Raw genomic sequence first — 24908 nt, 5'->3', positions numbered from 1 at the left:
CCAGGTCTAACCTCAGACCAGCTCTAATCTCAGTCCAGGTCTAACCTCAGACCAGGTCTAATCTCAGTCCAGGTCTATCCTCAGACCAGGTGTAATCTCAGGTTACATCTAACCTCAGACCAGGTCTAACCTGGTTGAACCTCTGTCCTGGTCTAATCTCAGACTTTGTCTAACAACATCAGTCCAGGTCTAACCTCAGTCCTGGTCTAACATTAGTAGTTACTTGTAGTCCAGGTCTGAGGTCAGTCTCAGCTGGTCCCTATGGACCAGGTCCTGCAGGTGGCCCTGGGTCTTCAACTGAGGCTCAGTTCTGACTGGATTATAGACGTGAACCAGAGCAGAACCTCAGCAGAACCTGGAGGGGGTTAGTCCTGGGCTAAGAGGACCTAAGTGACTGGAGCAGGTGTGAGTGTGGAGTGGCAGGTGAGGGGGGCAGGTGAGGGGGGCAGGTGAGGGGCGTGGCGTGGCGGTGACTCACTGAGGGTAGCAGGTGTTGACCCAGAACAGCAGGTAGCAGCAGTCGTCCGGGCTGAGGCCGGGCCGGGCCAGCTCCATGAGGCGGGCCGAGAAGCTCTGCTGGTAGAGTCCGGCGTACACGTTGACGATGTCCAACTCCGGAGGGTAGCAGGCCTTCACCCTGCGGGCCACGCTCAGCAGGTCCTCCTTCAGGCGCTTCCCCGTCTGACACACCTCCCTCTTCAGCGAGGAGGACAGGCCGTCGGCACCGGCAGACTCGGCGCCGCCGGACTCGACGGTGGCGTGGTCCAGCCGGGACACCACCATGTTCCGCAGCAGCTGCGTGTGAGTGCTCAGACACTTCTGAGGACGCCACACAGGCACCCGGCCCTCCTCCGCTCCCTGCCAGCGGCGGTCCTGCACCTCCTGCTGCTGGATGGAGGTCACGGCGCTCCGCAGCTCCTCCAGGTCAGCGGGGGACTCGCTGAAGCTGTTGTGGACGGCCGTCCAAACCTGCAGCAGCAGATCCTCCAGCTCCTTCTGCAGAGCGTCCTGCTCCTCCTCACTCGGAGCCTCCTGCCCAAACAGCTGCTCCTCCCTGCCGATCAGCCGCCTGCTCTGCTCCTCCAGGAGCTCCGGGAGAGCCTCCTCACAGCCCGACAGCTCCTCTGCAAACACACCGAGGGAAAATCACTCACCAGCTCAAATCTCACAGCTGAAACCCAATAATCAGACCATCAGCACGATTAATCATGTATTGATTATGGATTTGCCGCCTGTCGAGGAGCTCATGGCGTGTTGTTAGTTAACGTGCTAACATCTACGGTGGCCCTGAGAGCTCAACACACTGCAGCTGAAGAAAACACACGCAGACAGACAAAACACAGAAAGCACATCAAAAAAACATCTTCCTCAGTTTGACGGCGCATGCACAGCGTTTGCAATGAAAACAACAGGAAGTGTTTCCACAGGGAACTTATAGGGTGATGCACACGTCTGGTTACCGCAAACAGCCACTCCCCAAAATTAGTTTACAGACCCTGGAAATGTCATATTGATTAAACAAGACTGATGCTAACAGGCTAACGCTAACATCAGCTAAAGCCACTGGCAGGCTAACGCTAACATCAGCTAAAACCACTGGCAGGCTAACGCTAACATCAGCTAAAACCACTGGCAGGCTAACGCTAACATCAGCTAAAACCACTGGCAGGCTAACGCTAACATCAGCTAAAACCACTGGCAGGCTAACGCTAACATCAGCTAAAACCACTGGCAGGCTAACGCTAACATCAGCTAAAGCCACTGGCAGGCTAACGCTAACATCAGCTAAAGCCACTGGCAGGCTAACGCTAACATCAGCTAAAACCACTGGCAGGCTAACGCTAACATCAGCTAAAGCCACTGGTAACTCGTTACTAACTAGCTCAGTTCCAGGGCGTCAGTCTGTGTGGCTAATGCAAGCTAGTTAGTGAATGTTAGTTAGTTTATTAACACTAACTAGTTAATGTTAGTTAATTAACATTAATTAGTTAACATTAGTTAGTTAGTTAGTTAGGTAGCTGGCTAACATTAGCTAGCGTCTGGCCACATGTAACATGCAACATGTAACATGCAACATGTAACATGCAACATGTAACATGTAACATGTAACATGCAACATGTAACATGTTACATGTAACATGTAACATGCAACATGTAACATGTAACATGCAACATGTAACATGTAACATGTAACATGCAACATGCAACATGTAACATGCAACATGTAACATGTAACAGGTAACATGTAACATGTAACAGGTCATGTGGTCGTGTTGCCCAGGTGTCTGTCTGCCTGCTGCCTTGTAAACTGTGAAAACTCCTCATGTTATTTGGTGTACGTCATATGGTGCATATTAGAGTTTATGTATGTGATATGTCATATGTCATGTGCTGTATGTTATATGTTATATGTTATATGGTGTATGTTATATGTTATATGGTGTATGTTATATCTTATAGGGTGTATGTTACATGTTATATGTTATAAGGTGTATGTTACAGCTGACATGGTGTGTGTCATGTGCGGTATGTTATATGTTATAAGGTGTATGTTATATGTTATATGTTATAATGTGTATGTTATATGTTATATGTTATAGGGTGTATGTTATATGTTATAAGGTGTATGTTATATGTTATATGTTATAAGGTGTATGTTATATGTTATATGTTAGAGCTGACGTGCTGTGTGTCATGTGCTGTATGTTATATGTTATAAGGTGTATGTTATATGTTATATGTTATATGTTAGAGCTGACGTGCTGTGTCATGTGCTGATGTCGCTGTGTGTGTGATGCAGGGCGTGGCGGTGCTGTTACCCAGGTGTGTCTGTGGCTGTGGCCGGCTGGTCTTCCAGATCTTTCTGGGCATCCTGATGCGGGGCAGCCTCCTCCTGGCCTCCCTGGCCTCCCTGGCCTCCTCGCTCTCCTCTGCTCACAAACACAAACACAACTAAACTTGACTGACACTCCGGCAGATCTGCTTTCCATACATAAGTAAAGCCCGGAGGCGGGGTTTGGGCCCGAGCTCTCATCCACACGCTCCAGCTGATCAGATCATCCATGTGATCCATAACTGATATTTCTGCAGAGTTACAGATCATTTAGTGATCAATAATCCATAATGATCATCAGGCCGTGCACACTGCACACAGAACATGAAGATCATGTTCCTCAGCCGAGCTCCCGAGCTCCTGCTGCCTCCTACCTGCCATCCTGCTGCCGCTCGGCGCCGCGGGGGGGGCGGGGCCACGCTGGAGCCCCGAGACACGCCCAGACAACAAGCCAGCGCTCCCTCTGCCTTCAGGAGAGAGACAGACAGACAGACAGACAGACAGGGAGAGAGAGACAGAGAGACAGACAGACAGACAGACAGGGAGAGAGAGAGAGACAGACAGACAGAGAGACAGGGAGAGAGAGACAGAGAGAGACAGACAGACAGACAGAGAGAGAGAGAGAGAGACAGACAGACAGAGAGACAGAGAGAGACAGACAGACAGAGAGAGAGAGAGAGAGACAGACAGACAGACAGACAGACAGAGAGAGAGAGACAGGAGGTTTTAGCTGCGATGTGATCAGTTTGAAACGCTGCCGGAGTCTGAAAGAAGGGAGGCAGAGCTGCTGCTGCCGGAGAGGAGGAGGGAGAGGAGGGAAGGAGGGAGTGGGGGAGGAGGAGGGAGGAGGGAGAGGAGGGGAGGAGGAGGAGGGAGAGGAGGAGAAGGGAGGGGGCGGGGGAGGAGGGAGAGGAGGAGGAGGGAGGAGAGGGGGAGGAGTGGGGGGGCGGGGCCTGACAGGAAATGAAACTGTGCCTCCCAGTCTCTCTTTTCTTTTCTTTCGTTTTTCTTTTCTGTTTCTTTTTTCTTTTTCCTTTTCTGTGTTCTGTGTTCTTTTCATTTTTTTCTTTCCTTTTCTTTTTTCTTTTTTGTTTTTTCTTTACGTTTTTCTTTTTTTTTTTTTTTCTTCACATATTGTACAGGCTGTTTGATCTTTGTTCATCACAGAAACCCTAACCCTGTCCGGGTTCCAGCAGTAACCCTGACACACACACACACACACACACACACACTCACCCTCTGTCCTCTGCTGCCCCCTGCTGGACAGCACACGGAGCCTCCCCAGCCTCATCAGGACCACAGACCAGCAGCACACACCCCAACCCTGGAACCTGCAGCCCGCTCGGACCCGGATCGTCCCGGTTAGTCCTGGTTAGTCCTGGTTAGTCCTGGTTAGTTCTGGTTAGTCCCGGTGTGTCCTGGTTAGTCCTGGTTAGTCCCGGTGTGTCCTGGTTAGTCCTGGTTTGTCCCGGTTAGTCCCGGTTAGTCCTGGTTAGTCCTGGTTAGTCCCGGTGTGTCCTGGTTAGTCCTGGTTAGTCCCGGTGTGTCCTGGTTAGTCCTGGTTAGTCCCGGTGTGTCCTGGTTAGTCCTGGTTAGTCCTGGTTAGTCCCGGTGTGTCCTGGTTAGTCCCGGTTAGTCCCGGTGCGGCTCTGCAGAGCATCTCCTCGTCCTCCGGTCCAGCCTGCGGTCTGTTTCTGCCTGCATGACAAATCAGTTCATGTGAAAGTGAAAGTGAAAGTGTTTTGCTGAGTCATGTCAGGTGACTCAGCAGCAGCACAGCATCCTCGTCGTTACGTTCCTACACAAGGAACATTAGGAACATGAGGAACATGAGGAACATAATTATACATAAGGAACATTAGGAACATGAGGAACATAATTATACATAAGGAACATTAGCAACATGAGGAACATAATTATACATAAGGAACATTAGGAACATGAGGAACACGAGGAACATAATTATACACAGTGAACATTAGGAACATGAGGAACATGTGGAACATAATTATAGATAAGGAACATTAGGAACATTCAGAGCATGAGGAACATAATTATACATAAGGAACATTAGGAACATTCAGAACATGAGGAACATAATTATACTTAAGGAACATTAGCAACATTCAGAACATGAGGAACATAATTATACATAAGGAACATTAGGAACATTCGGAACATGAGGAACATAATTATACATGAGGAACATGAGGAACATAATTATACATAAGGAACATTAGGAACATGAGGAACATAATTATACATAAGGAACATTAGGAACATGAAGAACATAATAATACATAAGGAACATTAGGAACATTCAGAAAATGAGGAACATAATTATACATAAGGAAAATGAGGAACATAATTAAACATAAGGAACATTAGCAACATTCAGAACATGAGGAACATAATTATACACAAGGAACATTAGGAACATTCAGAACTTGAGGAACATAATTATACATTAGGAACATTAGGAACATGAGGAACATGAGGAACATAATTATACACAAGGAACATTAGGAACATTCAGAACATGAGGAACATAATTATACACAAGGAACATTAGGAACATTCAGAACATGAGGAACATAATTATAGATAAGGACCATTAGAACAAACATTAAACAAAAACAATCTGTACTTATGAAGTGTCATGCATTGTGTCAAGGATCTCCAGCTGCCAGCAGATGGAGCTGTAACATTTCCTATAAAGCAGCTCTCAGGGTGCTGCACCACAGCCCAACACACACACACACACACACACACACACACACACACACACACACACACATATATGTATGTATTAAATTAACCCTCCTGTTCTGTTCACATTCACTAACATCTGTTATGTTTGGGCTCAGTTTGACCCCAGCAGGTTAAACCTCCACAAAATTATTATAATTAAAGTTGCTACCAAAGTTTATGTGTCAAGTACTTTATGTTTCTTTGCTGACGACCTAATTAGCCCTTTAAATAAAACATAACTCCCCCCTCCCCACCCCCACTTATACATCCAGTATTCCTATTACGCGAGTATGGAAAAATATGCAAATCAGCATAAAATCTCACTGATTGACCTAAAATTGGAAAGAAATATTAATTTTTGGTGTTTTAATGGCTTTATTTTATTTCTAAGTACAGATTTTTGTTATTTATAACCGATGCATTACAAAGTGTGTACAGGACATTGAAAACATATCATCATGTGAATTTCATGTTTACCCGGTAGAACCCATTACATTAGGAAAACTCATTAAATATGAAGCAAAAAATGATGTTAATCATTTATTTAGAGACGTTAAACTGAATGGGGTCAAATTAACCCCAAACATGATAGGAGGATTAAAAACATGTGAAATAAAACTTTTTCAGAGGTTTTGTATTTGCAGCCTCAGTGGCCAATCAGAGGAGGGTGGGCGGGTCTTATCTCTTGTGTGGCAGGTGAGTGCAGAGGGGTATTCCAGAAAGGAAGTTCAGCAAACTCTGAGTCTGTCCCTGAACTCTGAGTTGATTTATTTACTCTGAGATGGGAAACTCTGAGTATCTGGTTCCAGAACAGCTGATCTGAGTTTGTTCAATCAACTCTGAGTATGTTCACCTCGAGTGCACAGCCACTATAAAACGCCATCATCAATGGAGCCCCGATACCATGAGTCACCATGGCAACTGAAAAACAAAAAAAGATCCAGTTATTTTACCCTGCTGGAGTTGGAGGTCCTGTTGCAGGCCTATGGAGAGTATGACCACATATTTCGCCATAAATGTAACACTGCTGCAGCAGCAAGGGAGAGAGAAGCAGCATGGGAGAAAATTACTACCTGAGTCAGCACGTAAGTTTGAATGTAGTATTCCACTGATTTAATATTTAACCGTACTTAAAATTGTAGCATACAGTTATAAATATATATATGGGAATAAAATCTGATTTTCATTTAGGTACAACCAAACAGGGGAAAAACGGACTTGGAAGCAGCTAAAAATGAAATATAAAAACATCATTCAAAAAGGTAAGGCATATTTTGCTAGGCTTGATTTTAATTTTTTTTTTTTTTTATTGACTTAGTCTATTAAACAAAGTAAATATAAATTCAGTGGCTACTTCATGTAGTAATTTAAACCCCTAACAAAACGTGGTTTTAACACGTCCTCTCACTTAATACCCCACTTAGTAACTTCGATTAACACTTGATACATTTACACATTTTTATTCTATAAGTATTGAAGTCATTTAAAATGTGACGATGTGCACACAAACACTCAATAAAATACAAATTTAAAAAAAAGATTAACATCTGAGTCCTGCTGAGCCAACAGAAAGAAGGCAGAGGCCCGAAAACCAGGTGGAGGGCCTCCTCCACCACCTCTGACAGAGGCTGAGGAGCTGGCCCTCAGCCAAAACTGGGACCGGCCGGCGGCTGAAGGGAAGCTCATCTGAGCCTGTCCCCCCCAGGACACAAGTGCCTACATCAGATACGAGCATACACATATGTCTTTTTAAAAAATAAAACTGAGACAATTGAACACCCTGCAGCTCTAAGTCTTCCATACTCAGATCTTGCGTCAGATGGTGGTTCAAAGTATTCTGAAACAGTATGTTTTCCTGCATCACGGGAGGACGAGGAGGATGAAGATGATGATGATGATGATGATGAAACGCTGTCTGCTGCCACAGGGAGAGATCCAGAGAGGCCTACTGAAGTGTGTCTTAATATTAAGTATAGCTACTGACAGTGCTCTACCCATTCACATTCCTTTACATTCTTGAGTGGAATTTGGAGTTTGACATGTACACTGAAGTGATGAGCATAGATAATGTACAGACAGCTAGCACATTCTTGTCCTTCAGCAGAGCATGGCTGGGCATCACCAGGAGGAGGGTCCATCAACTCCCACAGCACAGCTTGACACAGTGAGATTTTCGGTCAATACCATGAACTGTAGGATTTATATGTAATCCATATGTTTCCCAGTTACCAGTGAAGGATTTGTATAGAGTGCACCTCATGAAGACTATAGAAAAAAATGAAAAAGAAATGGTCTATCTGGATCACCAGATTTGAAAAACAGACCTTGAAATTCTATTACTGGAACACCAGTTGTGATGGGTGCGTTGTCACCGGTGAAATATGTTAATGGTTGGAATTATATTACAAATCCTAACTGTTGCTTTTGTACTTTTACCCTCCCAGTCACCAAGGGTGTCCCTCAAGGTTCTATACTAGGTCCCACGCTGTTTTCCATCTTCATCAATAACATTCCGCTAGCTGCCTGTACCTCACTCATACATCTTTATGCTGATGACACTGTCCTCTATGCCTCTGGTTCATCCATTTCCTCAGTCCGAGTCATGCTCCAGGATAGCTTCCTCCAGGTACAGCAAGCCTTCTCCGATCTGAAGCTATCTCTAAACACAACCAAGACTAAGGCCATGTGGTTCCACCGTAAGAGTGCCACTTCTCCTCCTCTAAACATCCACACCTGTGAGGGAGCTACCCTGGAGCATGTCTCGGTCTACAAATACTTGGGCATCTGGTTGGACTCTACACTTTCCTTTTCTTACCACATCTCTAAGCTACAGTCCAAGGTCAAGGCTAAACTCGGGTTCCTCTACAGACACCGTCACTCCACTGAACTCACTCTCACCAAGATGACCATTCTCCCCACACTTGATTTTGGTGACACAATCTATAGGTCTGCATGTAAGGGCACTCTTTCAAAACTGGACACACTCTACCACTCCGCTATCCGCTTCTCCACCAATGCCCCGTACAACACGCACCACTGTGATCTTTACACCCTGGTAAACTGGCCCTCACTTCACACTCACCGGACACCCCCCTACCTGTCTCACCTGCTGCTCCGTCTACCTGTCACATTCAACACCTGGTCTTCCTGTCACATCCTGCTTAAAGTCCCAAATTCCAATTCCACCCTCGGTCATGCATCATTCCAGTCGGCTGCCGCCTCTGACTGGAATGCTCTGCAGAAACGTTTAAAATTAGAGAACTTCATTTCCATTCCCGCCTTCAAAAAAGCCATTTCACTCCTCCTCACTGATTCCTGTAGCTGCTTTCACACCTTCTAACCCTTCTTCATTTTCCCTCTTCTGCTTGTTCGTACACCCATACCCCGTCAGTACTAGCTCCTGTCTTGCGCTGTTGATGTTGTGTTGTTGACGCTGCTTTCTGTTGGTTTCTGTATTAGCTTCTAATCCTGAAAATTTGATCCTTCCCTCACGCCCGTCAATGTCACTTTCTGTCTTGTGTTGCTCATGTTGCGCTGTGATGTTGTTCATATATATTGCATATAGCCTGTTGTTGTTGCTGCTGCTGTATAGTCCTTGTAATTTTAACTTTGCTTGCATGATGTTCCTTTTATTTACTTTTATCTTCCTGCTGTTTTCCTGGTTTTATTTGTTTACCCTGCCTGGCCTAACTCCCCTCACTACATACTGTACTCTACTTCTCTCATCGTGGCTGTCTTCCCGCTCTCTGTACTTTTCTGTTGTAGTTGTTGTGATGTTCCCTTTGTAGTTGTTCACCATTGTCCTTGTAACCATTTTATGATGGTTTTGCTGCCTTTGTGCTGTGTTTAACCCCTGCCTGTGCCTTTGTTGTGTGCAGCCCTATGTCTGTGTAGTGCAGTAGTGTCTGGGTGAGCGCACGTCTGCGGTGTGTGAGGCTGGTGATGTGATGTATGGCCGGAGAAAGTTATTGAGATAAATTATCGTGTTTGATGAAAAGCGGTCGGGTTGGGAATGAATGGGCAATCCGTGTCTGACAGCTTTCCTTCATGTGGGATGAGACAGGTAGAAACTCAGGCTTTCTGTTGCCATGGTGACGGACTCAGAGTTTCAGTTCCCTCTCTTTCTGGAACAGATAACTCAGAGTCTCCCTCGTCTCAGGGTTAACTGACTCCGAGCGTTCTGGAAGACCCCACAGGGTTATTATGGGATGTTTCCCTGAAGACTGAGCAGGGAACTACAGTCCATCTGTGATTGCCAGTGTCAGCTCACACCACCAGGTGGCACTCTGCACCCTGTCTGTCTGCCTGCCTGCCTGCCTGCCTGTCTGTCTGCCTGTCTGTCTGCCTGTCTGCCTGCCTGTCAGTCTTATTTCTAATCAAATTTCCTAAAATTAGAATTTATGAAAAAATGTGGTGGTTTTGCTTGGACTCAAACTTGCGTCTTAGTGTTTGCCCCCCCCCACCTGCCTGCTTAACATACACACACACACACGCACACACACACACTCACACTCACACACACACGCACGCACGCACGCACGCACGCACGCACGCACGCACGCACACACACACACACACTTACACTTTCATGTCTTTGTCCCTGTGGTCAGGAGTGGGCGGGGCCATATCAGGTGACTCGGTCAGTCAGTCAAACTTTATTTATGCGGCACTTTTCATACAAACACATGGAACCCTGAGTGCTGCACACAGGACAACAACAAACAACAAACAACAAACAACAAACAACAAACAATAAACAAAACAATCAAAACAGGAAGTGAGGAAACGGCGTCATCAGTCTCATCAGTTTGTAACGAGGAAGCAGCAGCAGAGGCGTGTTCACGTGTCACATGACGTCACATGACACACACACACACACACGCACACACACACACACACACACACACACACACACACACACACACCTCCTGTGGTGTTAAACGGGCATCACACTGCACATCACCGTGTTCACACCTCTTCATGCTCCGCCTCCATGTTTAACACCTGTCACCATGGCAACCACAGCTGGACCACCACAGCACCTCAGATCCCGCTCCGCACGCTGTTGTGTTGCTTGTGTTTGTTTGTGTTTGTGTTTGTGTGTGTGTGTGTGTGTGTGTGTGTGTGTGTGTGTGTGTGTTCCCCAGCTGAAGCTGCAGGTCATGTGATTGGTCGGCGTGCCGTTGGCTGCCAGAGGCCAAACAATCAACACATGACTCAGCAAATCAACACATGACTCAGCAAATCATCAATAACATAATCAACAGATCAATCAGCAGGAAAATGATCAACAGTGTCTGTCCTGATTCAGCTGAGTCAGCAGGTCGTTAACATGAGAGCTCGTTAAGACCGTCAGAGGGTTTGACTCCGCCCACTGCTCAGCAGCTTGACAGGCAGGTCTCTTAGCCCCGCCCCCCGGCTGCTGTCCGTCACGGAGACCTGCACAGTGATTGGCTGGAGCAAAGGAGCCGCATCATCAGTCAGTTTGAAACTCCGCCCATCACATGATCTGCTGGCTCCGCCTCCTCAGCAGGAGCAGCTGAACCTGGAACACACACACACACACACACACACACACACACACAATGAGAACCATGTAGACTCAGTGGTGACATCATGGTCATGTGGCCTCATGTCGTGTCGCTCTCACACGCCGCCCGTGTCTCGTCCTCTCTGGGGTCGTTGCCGGGGCAACCGAGGTCATCAGGAGGCCAGCGCAGCTCGCCGCTCTCCACCTCGCCGCCGTCGGAGGGCTCGACCACGATGGAGGGCAGGCGGGGGGGGCGGTCTGCACAGATCTGAGAGGAGCAGCGGAGCTTTAACCCGGGCACGACCCCCGCTGACCTTTGACCTGAAAACCTGCTGCTCCATGAAAAATTCATTTTCCTCTCATTAAAAACTCATTTGCCAAATAAAGATATTCTGCTTTTTATTTTGCCCGTGTTCGCTTTCACTATGATTCATTTAAGCATCTGTCTGTCTCTCTGTCTGTCTATTTCACACTGAACTCAAAATAATGGAAGAATGCAGCAACCTGCAGGAACCAGCAGGAACCAGCAGGAACCTGTAGGAACATGCAGGAACCAGCAGGAACATGCAGGAACCAGCAGGAACCTGTAGGAACCTGTAGGAACCAGCAGGAACCAGCAGGAACCTGCAGGAACCTGCAGGAACCAGCAGGAACCTGCAGGAACCAGCAGGAACCTGTAGGAACCAGCAGGAACCAGCAGGAACCTGGAGGAACCAGCAGGAACTTGCAGGAACCTGCAGGAACCACCAGGAACCTGGAGGAACATCTCTCCTCCCATCCAATCAGACTGCCTGTCTGTCTCTAACTGGTCTCCCATTGGTCTGTGCTCATGGCGTGGGCGAGGCAGGATCTGACAGCGTCCCGCTCGCAGCTTCCAGTCCCACCTGGAAGGGCAGCCCTCCGTCTGCAGTGGCTCCGCCCACCGTGGAATCACAGGTGTTCATCACCTCCGTCATCTCGTCCAATCAGAGTCTAGAGGTGAACAGCAGGGAGAAGACAGGGACATTAGTATGCATGAACGTACGAGCTGCTCTCTGATTGGCTGATACACACGGCTCGATCGTCCCTGCGGACGCGACGCTGTCCGCTTCCCTGCGGCGTCTTGTCGTCTTTTCCCAGCAGGCCGAGCGGCGTGGCATGCCGCGTGCAGCTTTCACACCCAAACAGCAGAGAGAGGAACTGACTCGGCTCACGCCACACGACCAAAGCACCCCGGGCTCAAACACCGGCCCGTAATCTCATAATCTAATCTGCAGGGACCCCGAGCCGAGCTCCACCCCCTCGTCTCGCCTCGTTATCACAGATCAGCTGCCACAGGAAAACGTGAAAGCCTCTCCAGGAGGTGGCGACACACAGCAGCCCCAAACCAGAGGAGGCTGGCGGCTGTGGGACGTCTGCTGGAGTTTGGCGGCTCGTTCCTGCAGCGAGGAGCCACAGAGGAGCAGAGTCCAGCTGCTGCTTCAGGGCCTAATGTTTGGCTTTAGGGCCATCGCAGATTTGTCCCGTGGTAACCATGGCAACCATTTTTCAAAATGGCTGCCACCTGTCTTGTCCCCTCTGCTTTACATCCTCTATACCAACGAGTCAGCATGAGAACAGACACATTCTGATATTTGCGGATGACACTGCTATCGTTAGCTTACTTCATAATGATGGATGTGAGCGTGGACCAGTGGTGGATGAGTTCATAAAATGGTGTGACGAGGCTTTTCTCCAATTAAACACCTCTAACCCTAACCCTAACCCTAACACCTCTAACCCTAACCCTAACCCTAACCCTAAGACCTCTAACCCTAACCCTAACCTTAACCCTAACCAAAGACATGGCTGTTGATTTTAGGAGGAGAGTCTCAGACGGTGATCAAGGGAGATGGCATCAAAACTGTTGATCATTACAAATTCCTCGGGACAGTCATGGACAAGGAGCTAAACTTTCATGGCAATTCTGACGCAGTCTGCGGTAAGGGTCAGCAAAGGTTATACTTTCTGAGAAAGTTAAATTCTTTTAATGTTGACCGGAAAATTATGTCACTGTTTTATAAATCTTTCCTCACTTTCCTCCGTCCTCACTTTTTCCCTAATGGCCTGGTTCGACAATCTGAACATCAGAAACAGGAACAACATGAACAGCAGCTAGCAAGGTGCTGGGTGTTCCTCAGGCCCCTTTAGCAGCTTTATATGACCAGCAGGTCCTGGGACATAATGACCTTTGCTGGCCACCCCCTTCACCAGGAATTTGAATTCCTCCCTTCTGGTGGTGGACTTAGAGTGCCCCGGGCAAAGTGCAGTAGGAGCAGAAACTCCTTTATTCATCGTGCAATAACTCTCATAAATGCCGACAAGTGATGCACACAGCACTCTGAACTGTCTCATCATGGCCCTAAGGTGATCTTTTCTTCTGTGTATACTGTACGATATTTTGTTTGTTTTATATATTCTGTGTTTCTGTGTTGTTTTAAATGGTCTTCCCCCTGACTGCAAAACAAGTTTCCCTTTTTGGGACAATAAAGTTACTTGACTTGACTTGACACCTGCTGTGATTTTACCTGTAACTCAGGTTCTAGACCATCTAGGATCTTGATCCTGGTGGCTAATCCTACATTTTCAAGGATGAGGAACACAGTGGTACTATTTACAATACGCTAGCAACTACCTAACTACGTATTTCTGGCATTCAGTTAATTAAATAATAGGCCATCAAAATATGTATTTCGGTAGAGTAGAGTAGGCTACTGTACATGTTTTCTAAGATGTTGACAGATATGCCATGAAATGTGTGTATTATGGAAATGGCCAAAGTGGAACTCTACAGCAGTACAGAGACAGGATACCATTTAGCCTAAAGGCATTTTTAATAAAGCCAAGGAGGAAAGAAAGTGTGACAACACAAAGGTGTGAATGATGACACAGTCCACCACAGTGACAAAGGGCAGTGCACTGAAGTGCTGCCTCGGCACATTTGCATCTTCCACAACAACGCTTGCTGCGTGTTTCAGCCTTCAGCCTTTCAGGGAGATATTCATCCCACACAGCATCGACTCTGCAGACGTGCTCCAGCTGAGACTGGATGTATGGCAAGAACACTTTCTGTGCATAATCTGGAAATGTCTTTGCAGCAGCAGCATGTTCATGATAGCAGCCCCATCAGGAATGATGAGCTGGACAGTGGGAATGGATGCATTTTCATCTGAAGGTCCATCAAACAGCCCACCAAGTCCGACTTGGTACCAGTTCTCAGCTTGCCTGTTTGTGACAGTGCTGGTGGACATGCCTGGTTTTCATGCTCAAAGAACTCATCCAGATTTCCATCACATGTCTGTGATGCAATGTAGAGCCTCGAGAACAAGGAACAGTCATTCTTCAGGGATGATATATTGTGGACCAACCCAGTCTCCATGGGGAAATGTCACCCTTTTACGTTTCTGCAAACTAGGGAAACGTTATCCTATCAACGTTTCCAAGCTCAAATTCGTTACATATCAACATTCAATTGTTATAGTGGTCCCTGCGCCCGGGTCACGTGACTTCCAAGTTTCTGACTGCAAAAGGAAGCAAGATGGCGGACATTTCGTTCATTCTCAGTGGAAAATGTAATATTTTAAGGTAGTTTCTGTATTAAAATGTGTTTTGATGACATTTCTAGCGAGAAATATGCACTTTGTTTTCGTAATCTGTGTTCAGTGAATGTATACGTTCTCTAGTTTGTTAGTAATCACGATCATTTCGCCCGGACTTGCCAGCAAAACGTTGGAATCCAACATTGTTGACATCCGTATAGTGCCAAAGCAGCCTAGAAAATGCAATATTTTGAGGTCGTTTCTATATTTAAATGTGTTTTGATAATATTTCCAGCGAAAAATGTGCACTTCTTGCATAATGTGGGTTCAGTGAATGTATACGGTCTTTAATTTGTTAGTTATCACGAAGATTTCGCCCGGTCTCGCCAGCAAACGTTGGAATCCAACATTGTTGACATCCGTTGCCATGGTGCCATGGTATGACACAAATAGCTTACTGTCCCATAAAAGCCCTTTATTTTCTTGCTTTCCAAGCCGTTTTTATTCCAAAGACAACATATGTGGACGTTTATATTATAAATCTGATTACTTTTAATTTGGATATCTTGCAAACTTGAAGCGTTAATATAACTGTCCATGGAACCCACCAACGCGAATAGGCTACTTGATAAAATATCCGAAATAAATCAACATTGTTTAAATGTTTTTTTTTTTCCCTCCCAAACAAACCAACTAAAGGCAGGGTAATTTATGTTTCGGCTGCGGGAAATGGTTAATATATTTGTTTCAATATTCATTTTTACGACCATTTAAAACCCGGAAGTAAACCAAGCCTGCCCGCCTCCCCCAGCCAAGAAGCTTAGCCTATAGGCCTACTAAAAAAAATATATCTGAAATTAACCAACAGCTTAACTTTTTCTTAACATTGGTCATCTAGATGGAGTGTAATTAGCAGTTCGGCTGCAGTAAATATTTTATTATATTCCACCCCCCAGCTCTCGTATGCACTTGTTTACAGCTTATAAAGTTGGTTTCCTGTGCGGGTGGCTGTGGTGAGGTAGATCACTGTTTAGACTGTTGCACACTCTTTGCTTAATGTTGTACCGTTGACGTTGTTTAAGCCCTCGATTTTATTAATTCTATGTAGAGTCTCATTTACACAAACCCGGGTGAAGACCGATCGTCTAAACAGTCTACTTCAGTAATTTATTAGTTTCTAGATAAATAATTTTAGCCGACCGTCACCTCAGAAGCCAGCGCATTCGTTGCCATGACGACGCTGGCAGCTGCCATATTACGTCACTCTGACAGCGACACAGCCGTAGCCGACAGCCCACAAGACACAGAGCTCATTGATTTCAACGAGGCGCCTTTACTTGACACCATTCATATTAAGGTATTGTTACAGTTATTGGCAGTTATCCATATTGCACGTCCAAAGGATAACGCAGGCAAACTTGTAGCCTCCAAAGCTCCAATCACTCTCTTATTCAACTTACCAGTCAAAACAGCGCCTCTCCGAGTGCCGCCGAGGTAATTACTCTTCAGGTGTGCGAGAACTTCAGTGTACTTTGTTGTAACAATTACATGTGCTTTTTTAATAAACTGAGTGGAATGAAAACCAAGAATGTTGTGTCATGCTATTAACCTCATGTCTCAGCTGTCTCTTGAATTCTGATCTTATTTTCCTGTAGAGGAACTACATGTAAATAGACTGAAATGCAGCTATGGTGTGTATTGGCTGTTTCTGTTGACTTCAGTGATCCAGGAATAGAGAACCAAATTAACAGATCTGCCATTCATGAAGCAGGCTGTTCTCATTCAACGTTCATACAAATTCCTACGAAAAATATTGCACTATAATTTGTATATTTCCCACGTAATTGTGAACCAGAAAGTTGTGCTCACGTGACCTATGCGCTGCAGGCTGGTCTTACTGTGAAAACTAAATAAATGTCGCACATTCCTTTTATTCTCAGTGGAAAATGCAATATTTTAAGAGAGCTTATGCATTCAAATGCGTTTTGATAACATTTCTAGCGGGAAATGTGCATTTTATTTCCAAAATCTTCGTTCAGTTAATGTATATGATGTTTACTTTGTTAGTTATTACAAAGATTCTTTCAGGTTTCTATCGTTGCTATGGCTGTTGCTATGGACGCTGCTACCACTGTCGCTGATGTAGCTTCCGCTCGCCGTGGAAATCTGGGGAGGGAGGTGTGGGGTTAACCTGCTCTCACAGAAATCTGAAATGAGCATGACCTCCTAATAACGCATTGCGTGCTCCTCGCATGTAACCTGTTTTAATCATAGGTTTCTATGGTTTTAATTCCGTGTGATCACCACACAAACGGTGTGCACTGAAAGCCAGCGAGGTTCCGTGACGTCACGCTGTGGGTGGCGGTTCATAGATCCCGGAAGTGCAAATTTAATCGATATTCTGGAAAAAGGTCTGATTATTAGCCATAACGTTGTAACCATCCAAGGCAGACTTACCACGAGCTATGAGGTTGTGTAACGATGGCATGTGCTTCAGCCGAGTCCACAAGTCCCGTATAATATCAACTTTATTTTAAGAAAACACGTTTTATTTGCGATGTCATATCACGGAGAAGCACTACATTACCCATAATCCTAGTGTTTATCAGCGACGTGTTTGATTTGACTTTCATCAATAAAGTCAATAAAGTGTAATAAAGTGCATGAAAGTTGATAATATGCTGATATGTTACGCCATTGAACACAACCCTTTCAGTCAGCGAAACAGAGCGGGTGGAAAAACCGTCGAAACACGTCAAAATAGCACTAAAGATTTATAGGCTATATATATATTTTATTTTTCATAACATCTTTATTCATGATATAAACATGGGCTACATGTTAAGGTTATAGTTTTGGTGTTGAAAAACTACCGTATGTATGTTTTTTAAACCTAATTTCACAACTTATACCCTAACCCGGAAGAGGGGTACCAGAACTACAATCTGCGCGGAGTTGCAACACACAGAGGTGTCCTGCGCCATAGATTTTGTAGTTCTAATATGTTATGTCTATTATGTGATGTTGTGATCACTAATTTTTCAATCTTAATCAAAGTTTTTGGGTGTGGGAAGAACGCCTGTTTGGTCAGATTTTCTTTATTTTTTTCTTAAGATAGTGAAATCATGTTTTTTCCATGTTTTGACACTATTCAGTGGCGCCCCCTATTGGTTTGCCATCGGGCATGATAGTAGAGGTCAAGAGCTTTCCAAAAATGTTGACCCCATGTCTCTACCATAGTTTGTTGCTGCACTGTAAGCCTTTAAAAGTGTCTCAGGTGCAAGGTTCAAAGGGCACTAGTGGGGAGCAGGAACTGCCCACTGGTCTCACACTGAGATATGTTACTCCATAGGTCAAGACCTTTCAAACGATGTCTTCATTGTTGTTCTGTGACAAAGTTTGATTTTCATCGTGCTCCAAGCCAAGGCTGTCTCAGGTGTACATCTGCAGACCTCTTTTAGGGCCAAGCTTGATAAAATCAGTCAAACTTCTTTAAGGGGGTATTTAATGGCCAAATTTATTTAGAATATTGATGTTAGTCTTAAACACAGTCATACTTTTCAATTTGGACCATTTCAAAGCTTATTTTCCCCTTAAAATACTCAGTGTTTCATATTTCATATTTTCCCATTGACTTAATATGGCCACCTGAGACACTTTTAAAGGCTTACAGTGCAGCAACAAAAAATGGCACAGACATGGGGTCAACATTTTTGGAAAGCTCTTGACCTCTATTGTCATGTCCAATGGCAAACCAATAGGGGGCGCCACTGACTAGTGTCAAAACATGGAAAAAACATGATTTCACTATCTTAAGAAAAAAATAAAGAAAATCTGACCAAACAGGCGTTCTTCCCACACCCAAAAACTATAATGAAGATTGAAAAATTAGTGATCACAACATCACATAATAGACATAACATATTAGAACTACAAAATCTATGGCGCAGGACACCTCTGTGTGTTGCAACTCCGCGCAGATTGTAGTTCTGGTACGCCTCTTCCGGGTTAGGGTATAAGTTGTGAAATTAGGTTTAAAAAACATACATACGGTAGTTTTTCAACACCAAAACTATAACCTTAACATGTAGCCCATGTTTATATCATGAATAAAGATGTTATGAAAAATAAAATATATATAGCCTATATAAATCTTTAGTGCTATTTTGACGTGTTTCCGCGGTTTTTCCACCCGCTCTGTTTCGCTAACTGAAAGGGTTGTGTTCAATGGCGTAACATATCAGCATATTATCAACTTTCATGCACTTTATTACACTTTATTGACTTTATTGATGAAAGTCAAATCAAACACGTCGCTGATAAACACTAGGATTATGGGTAATGTAGTGCTTCTCCGTGATATGACATTGCAAATAAAACGTGTTTTCTTAAAATAAAGTTGATATTATACGGGACTTGTGGACTCGGCTGAAGCACATGCCATCGTTACACATCCTCCTAGCTCGTGGTAAGTCTGCCTTGGATGGTTACAACGTTATGGCTAATAATCAGACCTTTTTCCGGAATATCGATTAAATTTGCACTTCCGGGATCTATGAACCGCCACCCACAGCGTGACGTCACGGATCCTCGCCGACTTTCAGTGCACACCGTTTGTGTGGTGACCACACGGAATTAAAACCATAGAAATCGATTAAAACAGGTTACATGCGAGGAGCACGCAATGCATTATTAGGAGGTCATGCTCATTTCAGATTTCTGTGAGAGCAGGTTAACCCCACACCTCCCTCCCCAGATTTCCATGGTGACAGTGAGGAAGGGACTTCCGAGCGGAAGCTACATCAGCGACAGTGGTAGCAGCGTCCATAGCAACAGCCATAGCAACGATAGAAACCTGAAAGAATCTTCGTATTAACTAACAAAGTAAACATCATATACATTAACTGAACGAAGATTTTGGAAATAAAATGCACATTTCCCGCTAGAAATGTTATCAAAACGCATTTGAATGCATAAGCTCTCTTAAAATATTGCATTTTCCACTGAGAATAAAAGGAATGTGCGACATTTATTTAGTTTTCACAGTAAGACCAGCCTGCAGCGCATAGGTCACGTGAGCACAACTTTCTGGTTCACAATTACGTGGGAAATATACAAATTATAGTGCAATATTTTTCGTAGGAATTTGTATGAACGTTGAATGAGAACAGCCTGCTTCATGAATGGCAGATCTGTTAATTTGGTTCTCTATTCCTGGATCACTGAAGTCAACAGAAACAGCCAATACACACCATAGCTGCATTTCAGTCTATTTACATGTAGTTCCTCTACAGGAAAATAAGATCAGAATTCAAGAGACAGCTGAGACATGAGGTTAATAGCATGACACAACATTCTTGGTTTTCATTCCACTCAGTTTATTAAAAAAGCACATGTAATTGTTACAACAAAGTACACTGAAGTTCTCGCACACCTGAAGAGTAATTACCTCGGCGGCACTCGGAGAGGCGCTGTTTTGACTGGTAAGTTGAATAAGAGAGTGATTGGAGCTTTGGAGGCTACAAGTTTGCCTGCGTTATCCTTTGGACGTGCAATATGGATAACTGCCAATAACTGTAACAATACCTTAATATGAATGGTGTCAAGTAAAGGCGCCTCGTTGAAATCAATGAGCTCTGTGTCTTGTGGGCTGTCGGCTACGGCTGTGTCGCTGTCAGAGTGACGTAATATGGCAGCTGCCAGCGTCGTCATGGCAACGAATGCGCTGGCTTCTGAGGTGACGGTCGGCTAAAATTATTTATCTAGAAACTAATAAATTACTGAAGTAGACTGTTTAGACGATCGGTCTTCACCCGGGTTTGTGTAAATGAGACTCTACATAGAATTAATAAAATCGAGGGCTTAAACAACGTCAACGGTACAACATTAAGCAAAGAGTGTGCAACAGTCTAAACAGTGATCTACCTCACCACAGCCACCCGCACAGGAAACCAACTTTATAAGCTGTAAACAAGTGCATACGAGAGCTGGGGGGTGGAATATAATAAAATATTTACTGCAGCCGAACTGCTAATTACACTCCATCTAGATGACCAATGTTAAGAAAAAGTTAAGCTGTTGGTTAATTTCAGATATATTTTTTTTAGTAGGCCTATAGGCTAAGCTTCTTGGCTGGGGGAGGCGGGCAGGCTTGGTTTACTTCCGGGTTTTAAATGGTCGTAAAAATGAATATTGAAACAAATATATTAACCATTTCCCGCAGCCGAAACATAAATTACCCTGCCTTTAGTTGGTTTGTTTGGGAGGGAAAAAAAAAAACATTTAAACAATGTTGATTTATTTCGGATATTTTATCAAGTAGCCTATTCGCGTTGGTGGGTTCCATGGACAGTTATATTAACGCTTCAAGTTTGCAAGATATCCAAATTAAAAGTAATCAGATTTATAATATAAACGTCCACATATGTTGTCTTTGGAATAAAAACGGCTTGGAAAGCAAGAAAATAAAGGGCTTTTATGGGACAGTAAGCTATTTGTGTCATACCATGGCACCATGGCAACGGATGTCAACAATGTTGGATTCCAACGTTTGCTGGCGAGACCGGGCGAAATCTTCGTGATAACTAACAAATTAAAGACCGTATACATTCACTGAACCCACATTATGCAAGAAGTGCACATTTTTCGCTGGAAATATTATCAAAACACATTTAAATATAGAAACGACCTCAAAATATTGCATTTTCTAGGCTGCTTTGGCACTATACGGATGTCAACAATGTTGGATTCCAACGTTTTGCTGGCAAGTCCGGGCGAAATGATCGTGATTACTAACAAACTAGAGAACGTATACATTCACTGAACACAGATTACGAAAACAAAGTGCATATTTCTCGCTAGAAATGTCATCAAAACACATTTTAATACAGAAACTACCTTAAAATATTACATTTTCCACTGAGAATGAACGAAATGTCCGCCATCTTGCTTCCTTTTGCAGTCAGAAACTTGGAAGTCACGTGACCCGGGCGCAGGGACCACTATAACAATTGAATGTTGATATGTAACGAATTTGAGCTTGGAAACGTTGATAGGATAACGTTTCCCTAGTTTGCAGAAACGTAAAAAAGACAGACAGACAGACAGGAGGCCAGGGGCCCTCTGGTGGCCAGGGGCCCTCTGGAGGTCAGGGGCCCTCTGGACGTCAGGGGCCCTCTGGAGGTCAGGGGCCCTCTGGACGTCAGGGGCCCTCTGGAGGTCAGGGGCCCTCTGGACGTCAGGGGCCCTCTGGACGTCAGGGGCCCTCTGGTGGTCAGAGGCCCACTGGACGTCAGGGGCCCTCTGGTGGTCAGGGGCCCTCTGGACATCAGGGGCCCTCTGGAGGTCAGGGGCCCTCTGGAGGTCAGGGGCCCCACCTCTCCATGCTCTGGAGCCGCAGAGCATTTGAAGTCAGAAACTCCAGCATCAGTGATGTGACCTGTAAACTGTCACTGTCATCACTAACAAACTTTGTTGTCATTTTAAGGTTTTTTGTGCTTTTTCCCTTTCATTCATTCATTCTTTATTTATTTGTTTATTGTGGGTTTTTGTGTGTGTGTGTGTGTGTGTGTGTGTGTGTGTGTGTGTTTTTGTTTTTTGCTTATTCTTCACCAGTCCTTCAGTTTTTTTTTTTCAAAAACATGGACAAAAGGTCATGAGTACATTAGCAAGAAATTACCTGAATATATTTCTGCAAATTACAGAAAAAAATTCCTGTTATTATTAACAATTTCTAATGATCATAATGGGTCATTTAAAGGTCAGATCAGTGACACGACCAGAGTTCTGGTGAAAGGCGTCTGAACGCGGCTGTCAGCATTTTAACTGTTCCTCATTTTGCTGAGGAACCCTAGAAGACCTGGAAGACCTGGAGGAGCCTCAGGGACCCTGAAGGAGCTTTAGAGACCCTGGAGGAGCTTCGGGGAACCTGGAGGAGCCTCAGGAACCCTGGAGGAGCTTCAGGGACCCTGGAGGAGCCTCAGAGACCCTGGAGGAGCCTCAGGGACCCTGGAGGAGCCTCAGGGACCCTGGAGGAGCCTCAGGGACCCTGGAGGAGCTTCAGGGACCCTGGAGGAGCTTTAGAGGCCCTGGAGGAGCCTCAGAGACCCTGGAGGAGCTTTAGAGACCCTGGAGGAGCTTCAGGGACCCTGGAGGAGCCTCAGAGACCCTGGAGGAGCCTCAGGGACCCTGGAGGAGCCTCAGGGACCCTGGAGGAGCTTCAGGGACCCTGGAGGAGCTTCAGGGACCCTGGAGGAGCCTCAGGAACCCTGGAGGAGCCTCAGGGACCCCACCTTTTTCTTGGCCGAGGAAACAGAGAGACTGCAGGGTCTGCAACATGAGGACCACGTTCTCCTGCAGGCTTCCTGATCTCTGACAGGTTCTTACCAGGAGAACACAGAACAGGAACCGGCAGAACGTCACACGGCTCAACATTCATCACCTGATCACATAATCAGTTGTATCAATATATAATAATATAATGATATCATGCGTTCTGTCATGGTTTTGTGTTTCTTGTGTTTTGTTTGATTCTGTCATGGTTTTGTGTTTCTTGTGTTTTGGTTTGATTCTGTTTCCTGAGTTTCTTTTGCCTAGTTCCTTTCAGTGGTTTCACCTGTGCCTTGTTTGCTCCTCCCTGTGCCACACCTGTCCTGTGTCTGTCAATTATCCCTGATTGTTCTGATCCCTCCCAGTGTTTCCCTCAGCCTATCCTCTGTGTTCTCCTGTCTTGTGCTCCAGCCCCTTCCCCAGGTGTGTCTTGTTTGATCATTAGTTCTTGTGTATTTAAGTCCTCTTTGAGTTCTGTTCCTTGTTGGTTCATTGTTTAGTTTTGTGTCCTGTTGCGTTCTGCCTGGTTTCTTGCGTTCTTGTATATATAAAATTGTGTTTGCCATTGAGCAATTTTTGCCTGCGGCTCCTGCTTTTGGGTCCTCCACCTTCCAGCCCTTTCGTGTCACGTTCGGTGTGTGATGCTGACACTCAGAAACATTACGGCTCTAAGATGAAAACATTTTGAAAAAGCTTCATTAGAGGACTTTTTTTTGTTGAAGTTCTTTGAGGAACCTTTGTGGTGGATCTTTGAAGCACTTGTTTGGCTGCAGTTGCCTTTATTTTTCCTTTCAACAAATAAGAATCAACATTTTTTTGATGATGTTTGAGGAACTATTCTGGTTCCTCAAAGAACCCTGTTTTATGGCTCCTTGAGGCTCCATCCCAGAGAGCAGAATGTGATTGAAACAGTTGGTTGGTTTCCATCCAAATAAATCGAAATTTTTGAGCGAATTTTGTCAAAATGTGCAAAAGAAAATGCGAATTTCTGCCTGTTTCCATTAGTTTTGTTTTGCAATTACTGAAAGAAGAGTGCGCCGTGAGATGATGTCATCAGACAGCGTCTGTGTGTCACTGAACAACAACAAACACTCAGCTGACACTCAACAGCTGATCAGGGACAGATTCCTGCTGAACTTGTCGGCTCTTGGGAGAAGTCTGCTTACTATTTTGGCAGCGCTAACTTCAGACCGAACCATCCTGAATAAGGAATAAGAGACTAATAATAATAATAATAATAATAATAATAATAACTAATAATAAGACTGTAGCGTAGAAGTGTGACGTGGTATCCGGTCCAGTCATCGTTTATTCGCAAAACCTGTTTCCACAGCAAAAAGTCCCATTTTGTTTTATCGATATGCTGAGAAATCCACCCCCTCCAAGCGTAAAAACTTTTTTGCGAATTTTCGGCCGTTTTTCGAATTTCTGGCGTTTCCATCCAAGTTTTTTTTTTTTTTTTTTTTTTTCGCAATTTCTGAAAATGTGAATAAAAATAGGTGGATGGAAACCCAGCCACAGCTGAAATGTGTCCAGGCAGAAATATTGAATCCATGTTGAAACCCGACATTGAAATTATACAGAAAGTGTCCCTGAGATTTGATGTTGAATCAAAGTTGGATTTTCAACAACAGCTGACCCTGAATCAGTGTTGCTTCAACCATCATCTACATGGGAATCCACTTTAGCAAGACACTGACTTCAGTGTCTTGCTCAAGGACACTTCGGCACACTCTGGAGGAGCCGGGGATCGAATGGGGAACCCTCCAGTTACCAGACGACCGCTCTGCCCCCTGAGCCACGCCTCCCCCGGAGCCCCCCTCCTCACCCGGAGCCCTCCTCCTCACCCACAGCCCTCCTCCTCACCAGGAGCCCCCCTCCTCACCCGGAGCCCCCCTCCTCACCCGGA

The 24908-nt window shown here is 45.0% G+C and overlaps 1 protein-coding gene across 1 annotated transcript; it reads right to left on the bottom strand.

The window, feature by feature from the left end:
* Positions 1-474: 474 nt before the first annotated feature.
* LOC115356549 (uncharacterized) lies at positions 475-3357 on the bottom strand. Its single transcript, XM_030047763.1, has 3 exons — positions 3208-3357; positions 2820-2930; positions 475-1124 (listed from the first exon to the last, which is right to left on the bottom strand). The coding sequence occupies exons 1-3, from the start codon at positions 3212-3214 to the stop codon at positions 475-477; spliced, it is 768 nt and encodes a 255-aa protein (XP_029903623.1). The 5' UTR covers positions 3215-3357.
* Positions 3358-24908: the final 21551 nt, after the last annotated feature.

This window comes from Myripristis murdjan, chromosome 24, assembly GCF_902150065.1.
Source record: "Myripristis murdjan chromosome 24, fMyrMur1.1, whole genome shotgun sequence".
Taxonomy (NCBI): domain Eukaryota; kingdom Metazoa; phylum Chordata; class Actinopteri; order Holocentriformes; family Holocentridae; genus Myripristis; species Myripristis murdjan.
Note: the sequence above shows the minus strand (reverse complement) of the source record. Positions and strands in the feature narration are given on the sequence as shown.

Excerpts from the sequence above, each read along its gene's own strand:
- LOC115356549 (XM_030047763.1), bottom strand. Across the intron at positions 1,125-2,819 it reads ACAGCCACAGACACACCTGG|AGGAGCTGTCGGGCTGTGAG; the intron begins GTAACAGCACCG and ends GTGTGTTTGCAG.